This window comes from Eublepharis macularius, chromosome 11, assembly GCF_028583425.1.
Source record: "Eublepharis macularius isolate TG4126 chromosome 11, MPM_Emac_v1.0, whole genome shotgun sequence".
Taxonomy (NCBI): Eukaryota; Metazoa; Chordata; class Lepidosauria; order Squamata; family Eublepharidae; genus Eublepharis; species Eublepharis macularius.
Genome location: NC_072800.1, coordinates 95553963 through 95566681, shown reverse-complemented (window position 1 = coordinate 95566681; position 12719 = coordinate 95553963). Strand labels below are relative to the sequence as shown.

General features: G+C 56.8%; 1 protein-coding gene across 5 annotated transcripts in view; it reads right to left on the bottom strand.

Moving 5' to 3' along the window:
• The window catches only part of AGAP3 (ArfGAP with GTPase domain, ankyrin repeat and PH domain 3), a 143041-nt gene that overhangs the window by 18267 nt on the left and 112055 nt on the right, over positions 1-12719 (bottom strand). For all 5 annotated transcript variants that reach the window (XM_054991640.1, XM_054991642.1, XM_054991637.1 and 2 more), the window contains exon 11: positions 11438-11606. In XM_054991640.1, the coding sequence (XP_054847615.1) occupies positions 11438-11606 (169 nt within the window). The remainder of the gene's footprint in view (positions 1-11437; positions 11607-12719) is intronic.

Here is a 12719-nt window from a genome sequence, read left to right as displayed (position 1 = left end):
ATTTTAAAAAGCCACATAGGAGCTGTGCTATTAATAGCCTACTTTCAAAAGTTCTCAGAGTATTCCACCTCTCTCCAACATTTGCCTCCTGCATTCTCCCCTGCATTCTCCCCAACATTTGCCTCCTGCATTTCAAAAAGACTCAGGGCCAAGCTACCTGTGACGAATGACACCTGAACGGCAAGCGAACAGACTCACGTGATTGAGTGGAGTGCAAGTGAACAGGGAGGAATACAGGTGAGTCTGTTCGCTTGCCCTTCAGGCGTCATTCGCCACTGGTAGTTTGGCCCTGAGTCCCAGCTTTAAAAAACAAAGCAAACCCATGCAGAACCCCTTTGAAAACCTCCAGTTTTCGTCCCTAGGAGAGAAAAAGAAAAGCCTCTTTGTCTTGATCAAGGAAGATTCACAGAGTTCTTTCAAAGACTTTGGAGCAGCGTTTGGGGTTTTTTTAAGCCAGCAAGTGATCAGCAATCCCAGCCTGTTCTGCCTTTTCTCATGCAAAGGGGGCATCCTGAGAAAGGCAGAGCCCAGACCGGGCTGGGCCGCGTATGGGCGTGGTTGAAACCCTGGGCGGAAAGTAACCCGAAAATCAAGAGTTGTTGCAAGCCCTGAGGTGGGAGTGGTGGTGGTGAACACGGGTGGCTTGTAAGCGATGCGCCCTCTCTGCCAGGAGCCAAGGGAAGTCCGTGGCCAACCTGGGCATTCCTCTCCCCCGCCCCGCCCCCGCCGCAGGGTCCCTGGGAGACATTTCATTGCCATCGTCTTGAGGGTGGCCTTTTCCAAAACTGCCCCCTGCTGTGTCCCTCTCACAGCTCGCCTCCTCACGTTGCCCCTTCAAACATCTGGAGTGCCCCACTGAAAGGAAAGACGCAAAATGCCGGACTGCAGACCAACGGGCGTCGACACAGGTGGGGGCCAAGTGGCCAGCCTGATGCTCGCCAAGAAGCGAAGAAGGGCAAGGCCAGGTCTGTGGAAGTGAGTGCCAACAGAACTGACTGGCATTCAGAGCCTCTGCTTGCAGCAACCCAGAAGGAAAAGCTCCAGGCCACCCAGCTGGGTTCCCAGAAGCCATGCTGGGCAGGGCAAGAGCCCTGGCAATGCATTCCTTGCCCTGGCCTGAGCACCACAACCGGGAGGCCAGCAGGAGCTGCGCCGTGACGACTTCTGGGTGTAAATCTGCAAGCCTCCGGGAAGACCAGCTCTCTGGAGGTATGGCTCAGAAAATGGGGGGGGGGGGGGTTCCAGGGTGGGCCTGCAGGTCCCACCCCCCTCACTGCAGCAGCCGAGCTGCACAGAACTGAGGGCTCCTGAGGCAATGGCCACAGCCAGTCCTGCCCCACACAGCCCCAGTGGCCGGGGCGCTGCCTGAATCCCTTCTGCTACATCAGCCAGAGGCCATTTGCTCCGAGCTGCAGCAGGCTCGGGAGACCAGGTGCGCCTTGCCCCCCCCCTCCCTGGCCTGCAACAGTCTTGCCTGGCTGCTGTCCCCCCCACCCCCACCCTGCCCCATTCAACGCCTCAAGAACACATGTAAAACCATGACATTGACTCTGCCTCTAATTAGCCCTTAATTTACAAGACATACTCGGAAGGGTAATTAGCTGGCGCTGGGTTCCCGACTGCCACATCCATCTTCCTTGAAGGAGGGGAGGGGCAGCAAGCAGGCAGGGAGCCGGGAAAAGCAGTGGGGGCAGTGACCAGAGGCCCCCACTCCCCAGGTGGCTGTTTTGGAGGCTGGGGAAGCAGCAAGGAAGCACCCAGAGCCACTGGGACGCCACTTCACTTGAAAGCCCCTGGGGCTGCCGGGACAGGCCTTCTTCCCAGCAGAGGAAGCGGGCGCCCCTCCCTCATTCCTCCCCCCCCCCGCAATGTGGTTCTCCTTTCCTCAGTTGGTCCCCAGGAAGCTTCCCCCCTCTAGACTTTCCCTCCCTGAACATCTCTGTGGCCAAGGCCTGACTGAGGCTGCTGTGGCAGAGTGGTTTAGTGGTCGGGTTGCGAATCGGCACTCTGCTGGTTCAACTTCCACTCCTACCATGAACTCAGCAGGTGGCCGTGGGGAAGCCCCTCCTCTCAGCCCAGCTGCATTGTGGGGATAGGAATCACACTGACTATGTTCTCTGCCCTGAACGGCCACTAACTTGTCCAGAAGGGCGATATGCAAGTGCAGTTGTTACAGCATCACAAAGTCTAATCCCCTGCGCAATGCAGGAAATTCACTCCCCTAGTGACCCTGCTCACAAAGAACCTCCAAGATCCCCAGGCAATCTGGCCTGGAGGAAAATTCCTTCCCGACAGCCATATTTCCATTTCGGTGCCTCCAGGGGAGGGGTGCCTTAAACGGCAGCCTGGGTGCTGCTGGAGAAGGTGGTCCTTCAGTCATCCCGACCCCAGGCCATTGAGGGCCTTCTAGGCAAGAGTCAGCCCTTCGCAGGGTGTCCAGAAACCGGTGGCAGCCGGTGCAGATCTTTCGGCTCTGGGGCGTCCCAGCCATCCTGGGAAGACTCCTGGGAAAGCTTTGGGGGCTGCTCACCCTGTGCAGGGCCCCCCCAGTGTAAGGCCACGGTCTCCTTGCTTGGGCTGGCCCCACACCAGAACTCGCCACCAGCCAGCCCCTCCTCCTTTGGGGGCACGGACAAGGAGAATTGTGGCCAGGGAGGGGCCATAGCCATTTCCCCACGCAGTTCTAGCTTCACATTCTGCCCCAGACACGATGCTTGCATTGCACCCCCAACAATAGCCTGGCTGCTGCATTTTGGACCAATTGAGGTTTCTAGAGTAGATTACGGCAATCTAACTTGGAGGAGATCAAAACATGGCCAGATCATATTTTTTAAGGAAGGATCATAGCTGGGATATCAGCCAAAGCTGGAAAAAATTGCTATGAGCGACAGAGGAGACCTGGCTCTCCAACCACTCACCAGGGTCCAGCAACCCCCTCCAGGACAGGCTGACTCCTTAATCCTCAAGCGGGTTCTCCACTGGCTAACGGCACTTCAGTCTCTGTTTAGTGGCCCTGAGCCATCCCGTTATTGCCTTTTGTAGGCACCTCTTCAGGAGTTTCACGGAAGGAGAAACGGAGCTGGGTATCATCTGCTTCTGGGAGGCACCACACAGCAACCCCATCCACCCCCATCTCTGCAAGTGGTTTCTTGTAGCTGTTTACACAGGAACGCCATGACATGAACACAGTGTAGGTCATGGGCCTCCTTGGAAAAACAACTGTTGGAGGCCACTGGACTTCCCTAGGGTTAAGCCCTGAATTAATCCTGTATTTCCTTTTCCTGTCCTTTTTGCAAGAGTCTTCCTGCTGAGGTCCAAAGGGAGGAGGACAAAGAAGGACACACACAGAGACTCTCCCCAGATTGACCCAGCTTTGGGACAGACCACATTAGGGTCAACCACTTGCATGGGGCCTCTCCAAAGGGCAGCTGCCACTGAGACCACGTGTGGATTCTGTGGGGAGGAGATCAGTGGATGCCAACACTGGCTGAACTGCTCTCTTCCACACTCAGGGCAGAGAGTATTTCCATCAAACCGCCACCAGTCTTTGGACTCTGCTTGATGCTTTCTGTCTAAAAAGAGTTGCTGTGATTCAGAACTCTTCAGTGTGCAAGCACAGGCTTTAACGCCTACCCGAGGACCGCATAAAATAAGAATTTTCTAAGCTTAAACCTTTTCTCCTGCTACTGCCCATGCAAGCGACAAAGGACACGCCGCGTCCAGCGTGGGGCTGAGGGGCAGGAGCCCCCGTGGGCCTTTGGCAGCATACGCTGTCGTCGTATTTCAGTCTGATTTCCAAATGCTTAATTTGTTGCAAAGGCTAACAGGCAGGTCTTTCGTCTTCTGCCCGTCAGGATGTACCCTGCTGATTCAGGTGCAGAACGGACGCCAGCAGCCCCAGACCGGGAGCTGAGCTGAAGTGGCTTCTCCTCTGCTTGCAGGGGGTTTCTGCTGGGTGTGGCCGGAGGCGTCGCTAGCAGGGGCGGGAGAGCTGGGGAGCAGCTCTAGGCTAAGCTGCTTTCTTTCTCTTCCTTCCTTCCTTCCTTCCTTCCTTCCTTCCTTCCTTCCTTCCTTCCTTCGTTGCAGGAGTTTATTTATTTGGGGTTGTGACTTGCAGCCCGGGGCTTTGCATGAGTCAGCCCAGTGGATTTGCAGCCTGCCCAGAAGGTGGCTTCCTGTATTCTTGGAGGTTTCCCCATTCGTTTAAACTGTACTGTGGTTGCTTTGAAAGTTACTCTGGATCCCCCTTGGGGAGAAAAGTGGGGCTAGAAAGCCAAAGCAAACAAAGCAGAGACACCTCCGCTTTGCTGATGCTGTTATGCCAGGCCAGAGCTCTGGCTTTTGGGGTGGTCCACCCGCTGGCGGCCCTCTGATTCTGTGTCTTGTGCCTCCACGGCTGTTTCTGTCCTGAACCAGGCTCTGGAAGTGGCCACCCAGGTGACGGGGCTGAACGAGGGGAAGCAGGGCCGGGCAAGGTGGGTGCGGGGCAGCGGAGATGATGTTCGACAGCATCCTGCTCTGTAGATAGGGATGATTTCCCTGGGCAGATAAGAGTAGGCCTGGGCTGAATGGGCCAGGCAGGGCAGCTCCCCATTGCTGCCCACGATGGCAACTGGCAGATTTGGGGCAAGGTGGGCAAGACTGGCGCCCTCGGGTGAGAGCCTCAAAACCAGTCTGGCGAGACAGAGGGCCACCTCCTGGCTCACAGAAACACTTTTGCGAGTTTCTTTGCTGGTGTCCCCCTCGGAGCTCTTCCTGCTAACGTAGCTGCAGGCAGTAAACTGAAGGCGTGGGAAGGATCGGTTTGTCCGCTCTCACTGGATCTCGTTTCAGACTCATTCCCCCAAATGCTGTTGCCAGGATCTTCGGGTGGGGAAAGTCTGCGATCCTTGCCCTTCACGGCTGGCCATGTTTCACCACCAGAAGTTACTGTGGCAGTCTTCCTTGGTGATGGCCCCCAAGTTGCTGAAACCACCTTTGTCAGTTGATTCTGTTCAGTGGGCTTTCTTTCTCCAGCCAGTTTTGATAACCGGGTGCCCCTTTGCAGCTCTCCTCTTTGGGCTGTTGCTTTGTGCACTGTGGATTCAATCCTGTAGTGATGTTACCGCTGTTCACAAGTTCCTATTTTACCGTGGGGGTCAGTGCTTCTCTAGGCTGCTTTGAGTGGGGTGACATTTTTCTAATGAATGAATGAACGGAGCCTAAACAGTGCCTTACTTGCACGTAATGGATCCAGGCCTCTGGGCCAGATTCCTGGAACATTCTCTGGGCTGGGCTGGGCTGGGCTGGGCTGGGCTTGACAACCAAGGAGCTTCCAGTAGAGGAATATGCAGCCCCCCCCCCGCCCCCCATTGCTTCTTGGGGCAGGCAGATACGATGCCTGTGTAGAAACAACCCGGCCCGTTCGCTGGAATGATGATTTTGTTGACTACAGACCCCATCACTGAGGTTATGGGTGGCTTTTGGGGTGAGTTTTTTAGCATTCTGAATTATTATGATCATAGATGCAGAGGAGTTAGCCGTGTTAGTCTGTGGTAGCAAAATCAAAAAGAGTCCAGTAGCACCTTTAAGACAAACCAATTTTATTGTAGCATAAGCTTTCGAGAATCAAGTTCTGTATCAGGCATCTGACGAAGAGAACTTGATTCTCGAAAGCTTATGCTACAATAAAATTGGTTAGTCTTAAAGGTGCTACTGGACTCTTTTTGAATTATTATGAGTTTGCAGTTAAACAACGGTGTTCCGTTTTCAGTCTTGTTAGTCACGCAGAGCCTTTTTGGAAGGTTGGGATATCCCTGTTTTAAATAAAAATAAATCATGTGGACATTGTGTTTAAAAGCAAAGCTGTGGCTGTCTTTCCTCTTTCTGTTATAGTCTGTATGGAGGCATCATCTTGGTCACGTTCTCTCTGCCATTCCCCAAGTGAGGGGATGGCTGACTTGAGCACACGCAGCCAATTCTCTCTCTGGTGGCCGCTGGGGACCAGGCAGGCGGTTGCTGGGCTCAGGTACGTGCCTGACAGCCTGCAGGGAAGTCACGGGGGGTGGGGGGTGGGGGGTGAGAGCAGCTTCCCCACACCTGCTGACTTGACAAGGCGATGCGAGAGGCGGGAGTGAGGTCAAGAGCCAAAATGGAAGAGGTGGGAGTGAGACAGAGGGGAGGCGGGGGGGGGAAGGGTGCAGGAAGAAACAGGAAGACGGCTCGGTGGGGAGACCAGGGTGCAGGTGCCGCCAAGCCTTCCCCCTGTAATGCTGCAGCAGGCAGGCCAAAGGCCGCCCCTTGGGTGACTCGGAAGCGAGAGGTGGGCATTTCTCGAGGCTCGGCTGGGGGCGCTTCTGTCTCTGGGAGGAGAGCAGTCTGGGGAAGGCGGAGGTGAAGTGGCACCGACAAATGGCAAAGGATCCAGGCAGCCATAAAATGCTCAAGCGCTGAGCAAAGCCACTCCCTCGCAGGAGGCTCCAGAAGAGAAGGCTAAAGCAGTGGGGTGGGGGAGCAGACGAGTCGGACTCCTTTGAAACGGCCTCGTGACGGGATCCGGGTTCACTCCCTCTTTGCTCACCCGACTCTTCCTGGGGAACACGCAGGCCCCCCACCCCGGTCCGGTGGCTTGTTCCATCCCTCCAGGGCCTTGCTGAAACCGTGAGACGTGGGCATGGTGGCTGCTCCTCTACACAAGACCATCGGCTGCATTTACGCAGACAGAGACTGGCAAACAGGAGCTCAGCTCGGCCTGCAAAGGACCCCAGAGGGTGCAAAGCAGCTCCCACTGCTGCAGCTCCGGTGGCTGGGCCAGTCTGGTGACAACCAGGGTGGGGCTGGTCTGGAGCATCAGTCCCCCACGAGGGGAGCCTTTCTGAAACTCAGCTCTGATGCTAGCGAGGCGACTCCCTGGGCCCGAGTGCTGAAAGGGCTCTTCCACCCTGCCCTCACCTGCATTTTGCCCAGGACTGGAAAGGGGCGGGCACCAAGAGACACCCTCGCCTGTGGGCATCCAGACCAGGGGCTCCTCAGACCACAGCTGTCAGGAGTCGCAAAACGGAACACAGTGATGCCGTAGAAAGCTACTCCAAAGAGCTGCGTAGCTAGAAGTGCCCTGGCTGGCAGGCAGTGGAGTCACCAGAGCAGCGCCTGAGTGTTGGAGTTGTCAGCACTGAGCCTGGGCCGGGCTGATGCCCTGTGGCTGGAAGCTGGGCTGAGTCTCTGGGCAATTGGCTTTCCCCAGAGGAGCAAAGAACAGACTAAGGCTGAAAAGCAGCAGCCCAACCCCCGCACACGCACACTGTCCCCTCGAGGGTGCTCGGATCCACCCGCGTCCCTGCTGTGGCCTTCCTCTCCTGTGAAGGGCACTTTGCAGGCAGAGGGGCTTGAGACCACCATGACGCTTGGCATGCTGGAAACGCTGCCCCCTCCGGGAGAGCCCGGCTGCAAGCACAGAAAGAGGGCAGCAAGGGGCCCGCAGCCTTGGCACTCACAGGCTGGCACACCCGGAAAGGCCAAGCGTCCTCCTGACCTGGCGGTTTGCAGGTAACCTTCAGAGGCCTCCCGTTCCAGCAGGAGCCGCCTGCAAACGTAGCCGGCCGGGAGTCCAGCACAGGCGAAGCCGCCTCTGCCCAGGCCAGTCTCGCCTCCTCTCACGGGTAGCAGCTCCAGGTCTTCCACACCCACAGACTGGAGACCCTGCGGGGGCTGAACTGGGGACCTCCTGCAGGAAAAGCAGAGACTCCACCAGAGCCACAGCCCACCCACCCACCCCCCTTGCCTTCAGCAGTGGATGGTTAAGAACAAAGCCTCCCTCCCCTGGCTCTGGCAGCTCCACAATGGGAGGAGGTTTGGCTGGGCCGGGCTAGGCAGTGCGGGGGGGGGGGGGGCTGCTGTCTGTGAGGAAACGGATGGAGTCTGAGTTCTGTGGGGGAAAGCAGGATACAAACATCATGAAATGGTGGATGGGCCAACCAGGGAGGGAGGGCAGAGCTGGGAACTCCCCAAAGGAAGGTAAAAGGGCCCCAGGAAGATGCCTCACAGGGAGGGGCGAAGGGCCGAGCTGAAGTGCGAGACAGAATACAGCAGGGCCTTGGGGGCCCCTGGCCATATGGTGGCAGCCCCAGAAGCGGCCTTCCAAGCCATGGCTCCAAATCTTTGGAACTCCCTCCCCAGGGAAATTCATCTCTCCCCTCTACAGCGGGTGAAGACCTTTTGGTTTTGGCACATTCCCAATAACTGTTATTGGCCTTCCTTTGCGCTCAGGGTTTCTGTGGCCATATTTATTGAATTGTGTTAATACTCTTTTAAATGTTGTATTAAATTGAAATTAAAATGGTTTAAAATGTTGTTTTAAATGTGGTACTATCTTGATGTTTGCCGCTTTTGGGACCCTGTTTTGGGTGAAAAGGTGGCATACAAATGTTTTAAATAAAGTAACTTACCTACCCCTGCCAGGCTTATAGATGCTATAGGGGGGTTCAATTAGGGAAAGTGTAGGAACCTCCCCCCCCCAGACTTGATCCAATCTCCCCCTGAACCCCCCAACTGCTTCAAAGCAGAACCCAGGTAGAAGGCACGGTCCGGCCCTGCAAGCTTTAGCCAAGGTAGCCAAAGATTCAGCGGGGGGGGGGGGGAGGCTTGGATCTTCCTCCCTGCTCTTGCCTCAAACTGTCCAAGGGAAACTCCAGCCCTTCCCTTGTCAGCATGGAGCCTGGGTGGTGTATTGCCCCATTTTATTTCATTGGGCCCCTGGCTCTACGTCTACTAGCCCTTATTTTACATATCGTTTGGAAGCACTGAGAACGTTAAGGAAATCCAGAGGATAATCTTTTGCAAGCGAAGGAGAAGAACCACCTTCAGGCTGGGCTGGGCCTGGAAAAGTCCAGGTACACCAAGCAAAGTCACACTGAGATGGGATAGCAACCCGCAATCCTTGTTTAGTCCTTGAGAGAGAGAGAGAGAGAGAGAGAGATTTCTCAGGGCAGGTCTCTTCTGCCACCACGCAGTCCAGAGAAAGCAGCTGTCTTAAGATGACCGCTCTGAGCTTTCCAAACAGGGATGTAAAAACTGGCACCCACAGGCTTTTTGTTCTAAAGGTCCCGATGATGCACCTTTTCCTCAAACTCCGGTCTCCTGACACTTTTCTGCAGGAGACTCCACAGGTGCCTCAGATACGATGCTGGAGGCACACTTCCCGAGATGCTCTGTATGGGGCAGGGCTGAGGTCTGCCAGGCGCAAGCTCCCTCCTGGCGGGTGAGGGCGGGCAGGCCTTGGTGCAACACAGCCTCGGACTGATGTTCCAGCCCACCTGCCTCAGGGGTCTCCACCTTCTGCATCAAGTGAAATAAACTGACAAACAATGGAAAATACACTTTTATAATTCATGCCAGGGTTCCAGGTCCATTTGCAGTCAAACTCCTGTGATTTTGAGGCAGCTCCTTTGTGGCGGTTTCGGGAGCCAGAAGGCCCAAACGAGGTGCCGGGAGGGGGTGGGGGACAGGATAACACTCTTGAAATTGCCAGAGGAAATACTGCTGAACTTCTGACGAGCCCCCTCCCCAACAAGGAGAGCGTTCCGGCACCACACTGTCTCCCTCCAGCTCGAAGGCGTTCTTGGCGGTGCTTCCTCCTTTCCCTCGGAGATTCGCCAGAGTCAGAGCTGGAGCAGAAGCTGCAAACACTGCAGCAAGGGGGCAGGCAGTTCCAGGGCTTCCCTAAAGGGCCTGTGCTTCGGAGGGGGATCCAGATTTTAGTCCCACCTCTCCTGGGACTGCGGCAATACAGCTGGCACTGGAGAAGAGAAGCCGTGGGCCTGCCAGAGGCCCCTGGAGCAGTCGCACAGGCGTGCCCGGGCAAGGAGAGGCTGGAGCTGAGAGAGCCGTCCCCCAGAGTCCACAGGAGGCACTCCGACTTCGCGGCTGCTCTTGCCGAGGTCTGGGCTGCCCCGTGTCCAGGCTGCCCACGCGCCTGCCGTGGCCCCCGGTCTCGAGCTGCCTCAAGGTCATCGCCCCGTAGCGAGCGGCACAGAACCAGCGAAAGAGGTCTCCCTTTTCTTTGTTAATTCTTCCCTCATTACATTTGAAATTCCACAATCAGTGTGCACTGTAATTGTCGAATTTGATGCTAATGATTAATGAATTAAACATGGATCCATCAATTAGTCCTTGGAGAATAATTCTGCATAAAGCCGCGGATAATGTAATTACAGTAACAAAGATAATGAGATGTTAACATCGACGGAGCCCAACGTGACATGATCACAGCAGGCAAAGCAACCGGGCTGGGGGGAGCCAATGGCACTCTCTGCCCCTGTGGTGCGGGGAGGGGGCATGCGCACGGCCAGGGTGGAGGGCAGAGTGCCTGCAAGCAACAAGCTCTCTGCGGGGAATAATCAAGCAAAAGAGCCAGCCAGGGCCAAGCTGCCACTCCGTCTCAGCACACAACGCAACTCCCAGATGAGTGCATGTGGCTCCCCTCCCCCGGGCCCCAAGCCGCCTCTGTATGGTCCACAAGCAGCCCTCCAGGCCGAGCAAAGAAGAGGCAGAAGGCCCCTCGGTAAGGATGGACAGGTGTCCCCAGCCCGCTCCCTCCCTGCCGTGGCTTCCACTGCTACAGCAAGGGCTGCATCGCTGCTGGTCTGTACAGCACCTGGCAAAGCTGGCTGCTGGGCCACCCGCCACAGGCCTGGGCTCACCATGGGACAGGGCTGCAAGCGGACAGGCCTGTGGGAGCCCCCCCACCCCACCCCCAGCATTCTTCAAAAGGGGCTGAGCAGGGCACAAGAAAGACAGGGAGAGGCGGAACGTGCTCCCCCTGCCCCCCGCCCACAAGCAAACATTGGTGACGTCTGTGTGAAAAACAAAGCCCCCACTTTACAAACTTCCCAACTTTGGAGGGCTTGGATGCTCCGCTGTAATGGGGCTTTAATGCTAGTTATTTGCATTTAATTAGACACTGAAAACCGTTAATAGAGCCGGCACGTTGCTCATCTTCTCCCTTCTCTCTACCATTCCATCTACATTCCATTAGAGGAACATTTGAGCTACAGAGTCAAGCACTGCAGCTTAGACGACGCAACGGCTGTCCCACCAGGAGTCCGAAGTCAGGCGCATGATGGCCCAAGCAGCCAGAAGACGGGACGGCCCCAGCCCACGCTTGCTCTCAGCCTTTCAGGGGAGACAGCTGGAAAACAGCTCTAAAGCCCTGCTCAAACCCCTGCTCCGAAATCAGAGAAGAGCTACAGCAGAGATGCGCCCCCCCCCCACAAACCAGGACAGGAGCAAAGTGGGGCAGGCAATGGGGGCTCTGAACTGCTTGCTCAAAGGGGCATCAGTACCTTCTAAGCCACATCCCCCCTCCCGGCCCGTGGCACTCGGTCTGCTACGCCCCAGGGCTCAGGGACTAAGAGCACCCCCACTTCCTCCTCAGCAAATGGCAAACAGAGACAGGTCTTACTGGAGCCACCCGGGAACTGCACGTTGCTCCGCTCCTTGGACAAGCCGTTGGCTTTGGGGCTGGCGCTGGGGGCAGCGGTGGTGGTAGCCCGTGGGAGCCTCTTGCCTGGCACCTTCACCGTGGTCCTCAGGAGGTCAATCTCCTTCCCGTGAATGTTCTGCATGTAGTCCTGGGGAGGGCAAAGACAGCAGACTCAGTAAGGGCAGCCGCCACACATGGGAGGCCCCTGCGCGCCTGCTCCTCCCGCTGGCCGGCACAGCCTCAGGAAGGGGTCGGACCTCGTCCTCTCCAGCAGTCGCTTTCCAAAGGTCTCCCGCCACTGATCCCTGCTCAACTGCAGCCCTTGCAGGGATGTGGCTGGGGGAGGGGGGGGGATTCAGCCTGCGCCTCAGGGAGGGCTACTCCTCGAAATGGGGGCTCTGGGAAATGCTGCCAAGAGGCTTGGGAGAACTGGGCCACTCTGTAGGCCCCCAGGAGAGGGACTAAGACGCCTCAGAGCACTTTGCACTGGGCCCTGGCAAGAGGCCTCAGGAATGGCCCAGGGAACTTCCCCAGCTCCACACCCCGCCCCCCCCCCCGCAAAATGCTCTGGTGCCCCCTCCCTGCATCTGCCTCTGGCCCTGCTGGGATGCTGCTGGGGGGGGGAGCAGAGGGAGTGTGTGAGCAGGCAGCTCTTTCCAGGGCGCTGGCCCACTGTGCCACCCTCCTCCAGCAGAGGACAAGGGGGGAGGCGGGGCTGCAGCCCCAGTTCCTCATTCTTCCGTGGGAGAGGTGGAGTTGTCTGCTCCAGTTCACAAGGAGGTCACAGAGGCGCATCGGCATCACCTGCTAGACAAGGGGAGGAAGAGCTCCACCTGGGGAACTGGGGGTGTCTCTGCCATAGGCGGGGGTGGGGGCGGGGGGGAGGCGGTGCAAGTCCCCGGGTGCTGGCCTCTGCCCTCAGGCCCAGCTGCAGCAAGCTGAAGGCAGGCAGGGGCTTCCGTCGAGACCCTGGCCAGAGGTGCCAGCAGAGCGGAGGATTTCCCTGCACTCAGCAGAACTGCGGCTGGGCGCTAGCTGGCTCGCACGCCCGCCCGCCCGCCTGCTAGAAAGCCCGGTCACCAACGTGCTGCATTTATTGCCTGCCATAAAACTGCAATTTCTTCCCAAGCCTCCTCACTAATTACCCAGCCAGTTCTCTCATTTCATTTTATTACTGGAATTAACAACGAGTTCAAAGCGTGGAAAGCTATTAAGATGTGTGATTAAGCCACATTCAATTAGCTTCTACAAACAATTTAAT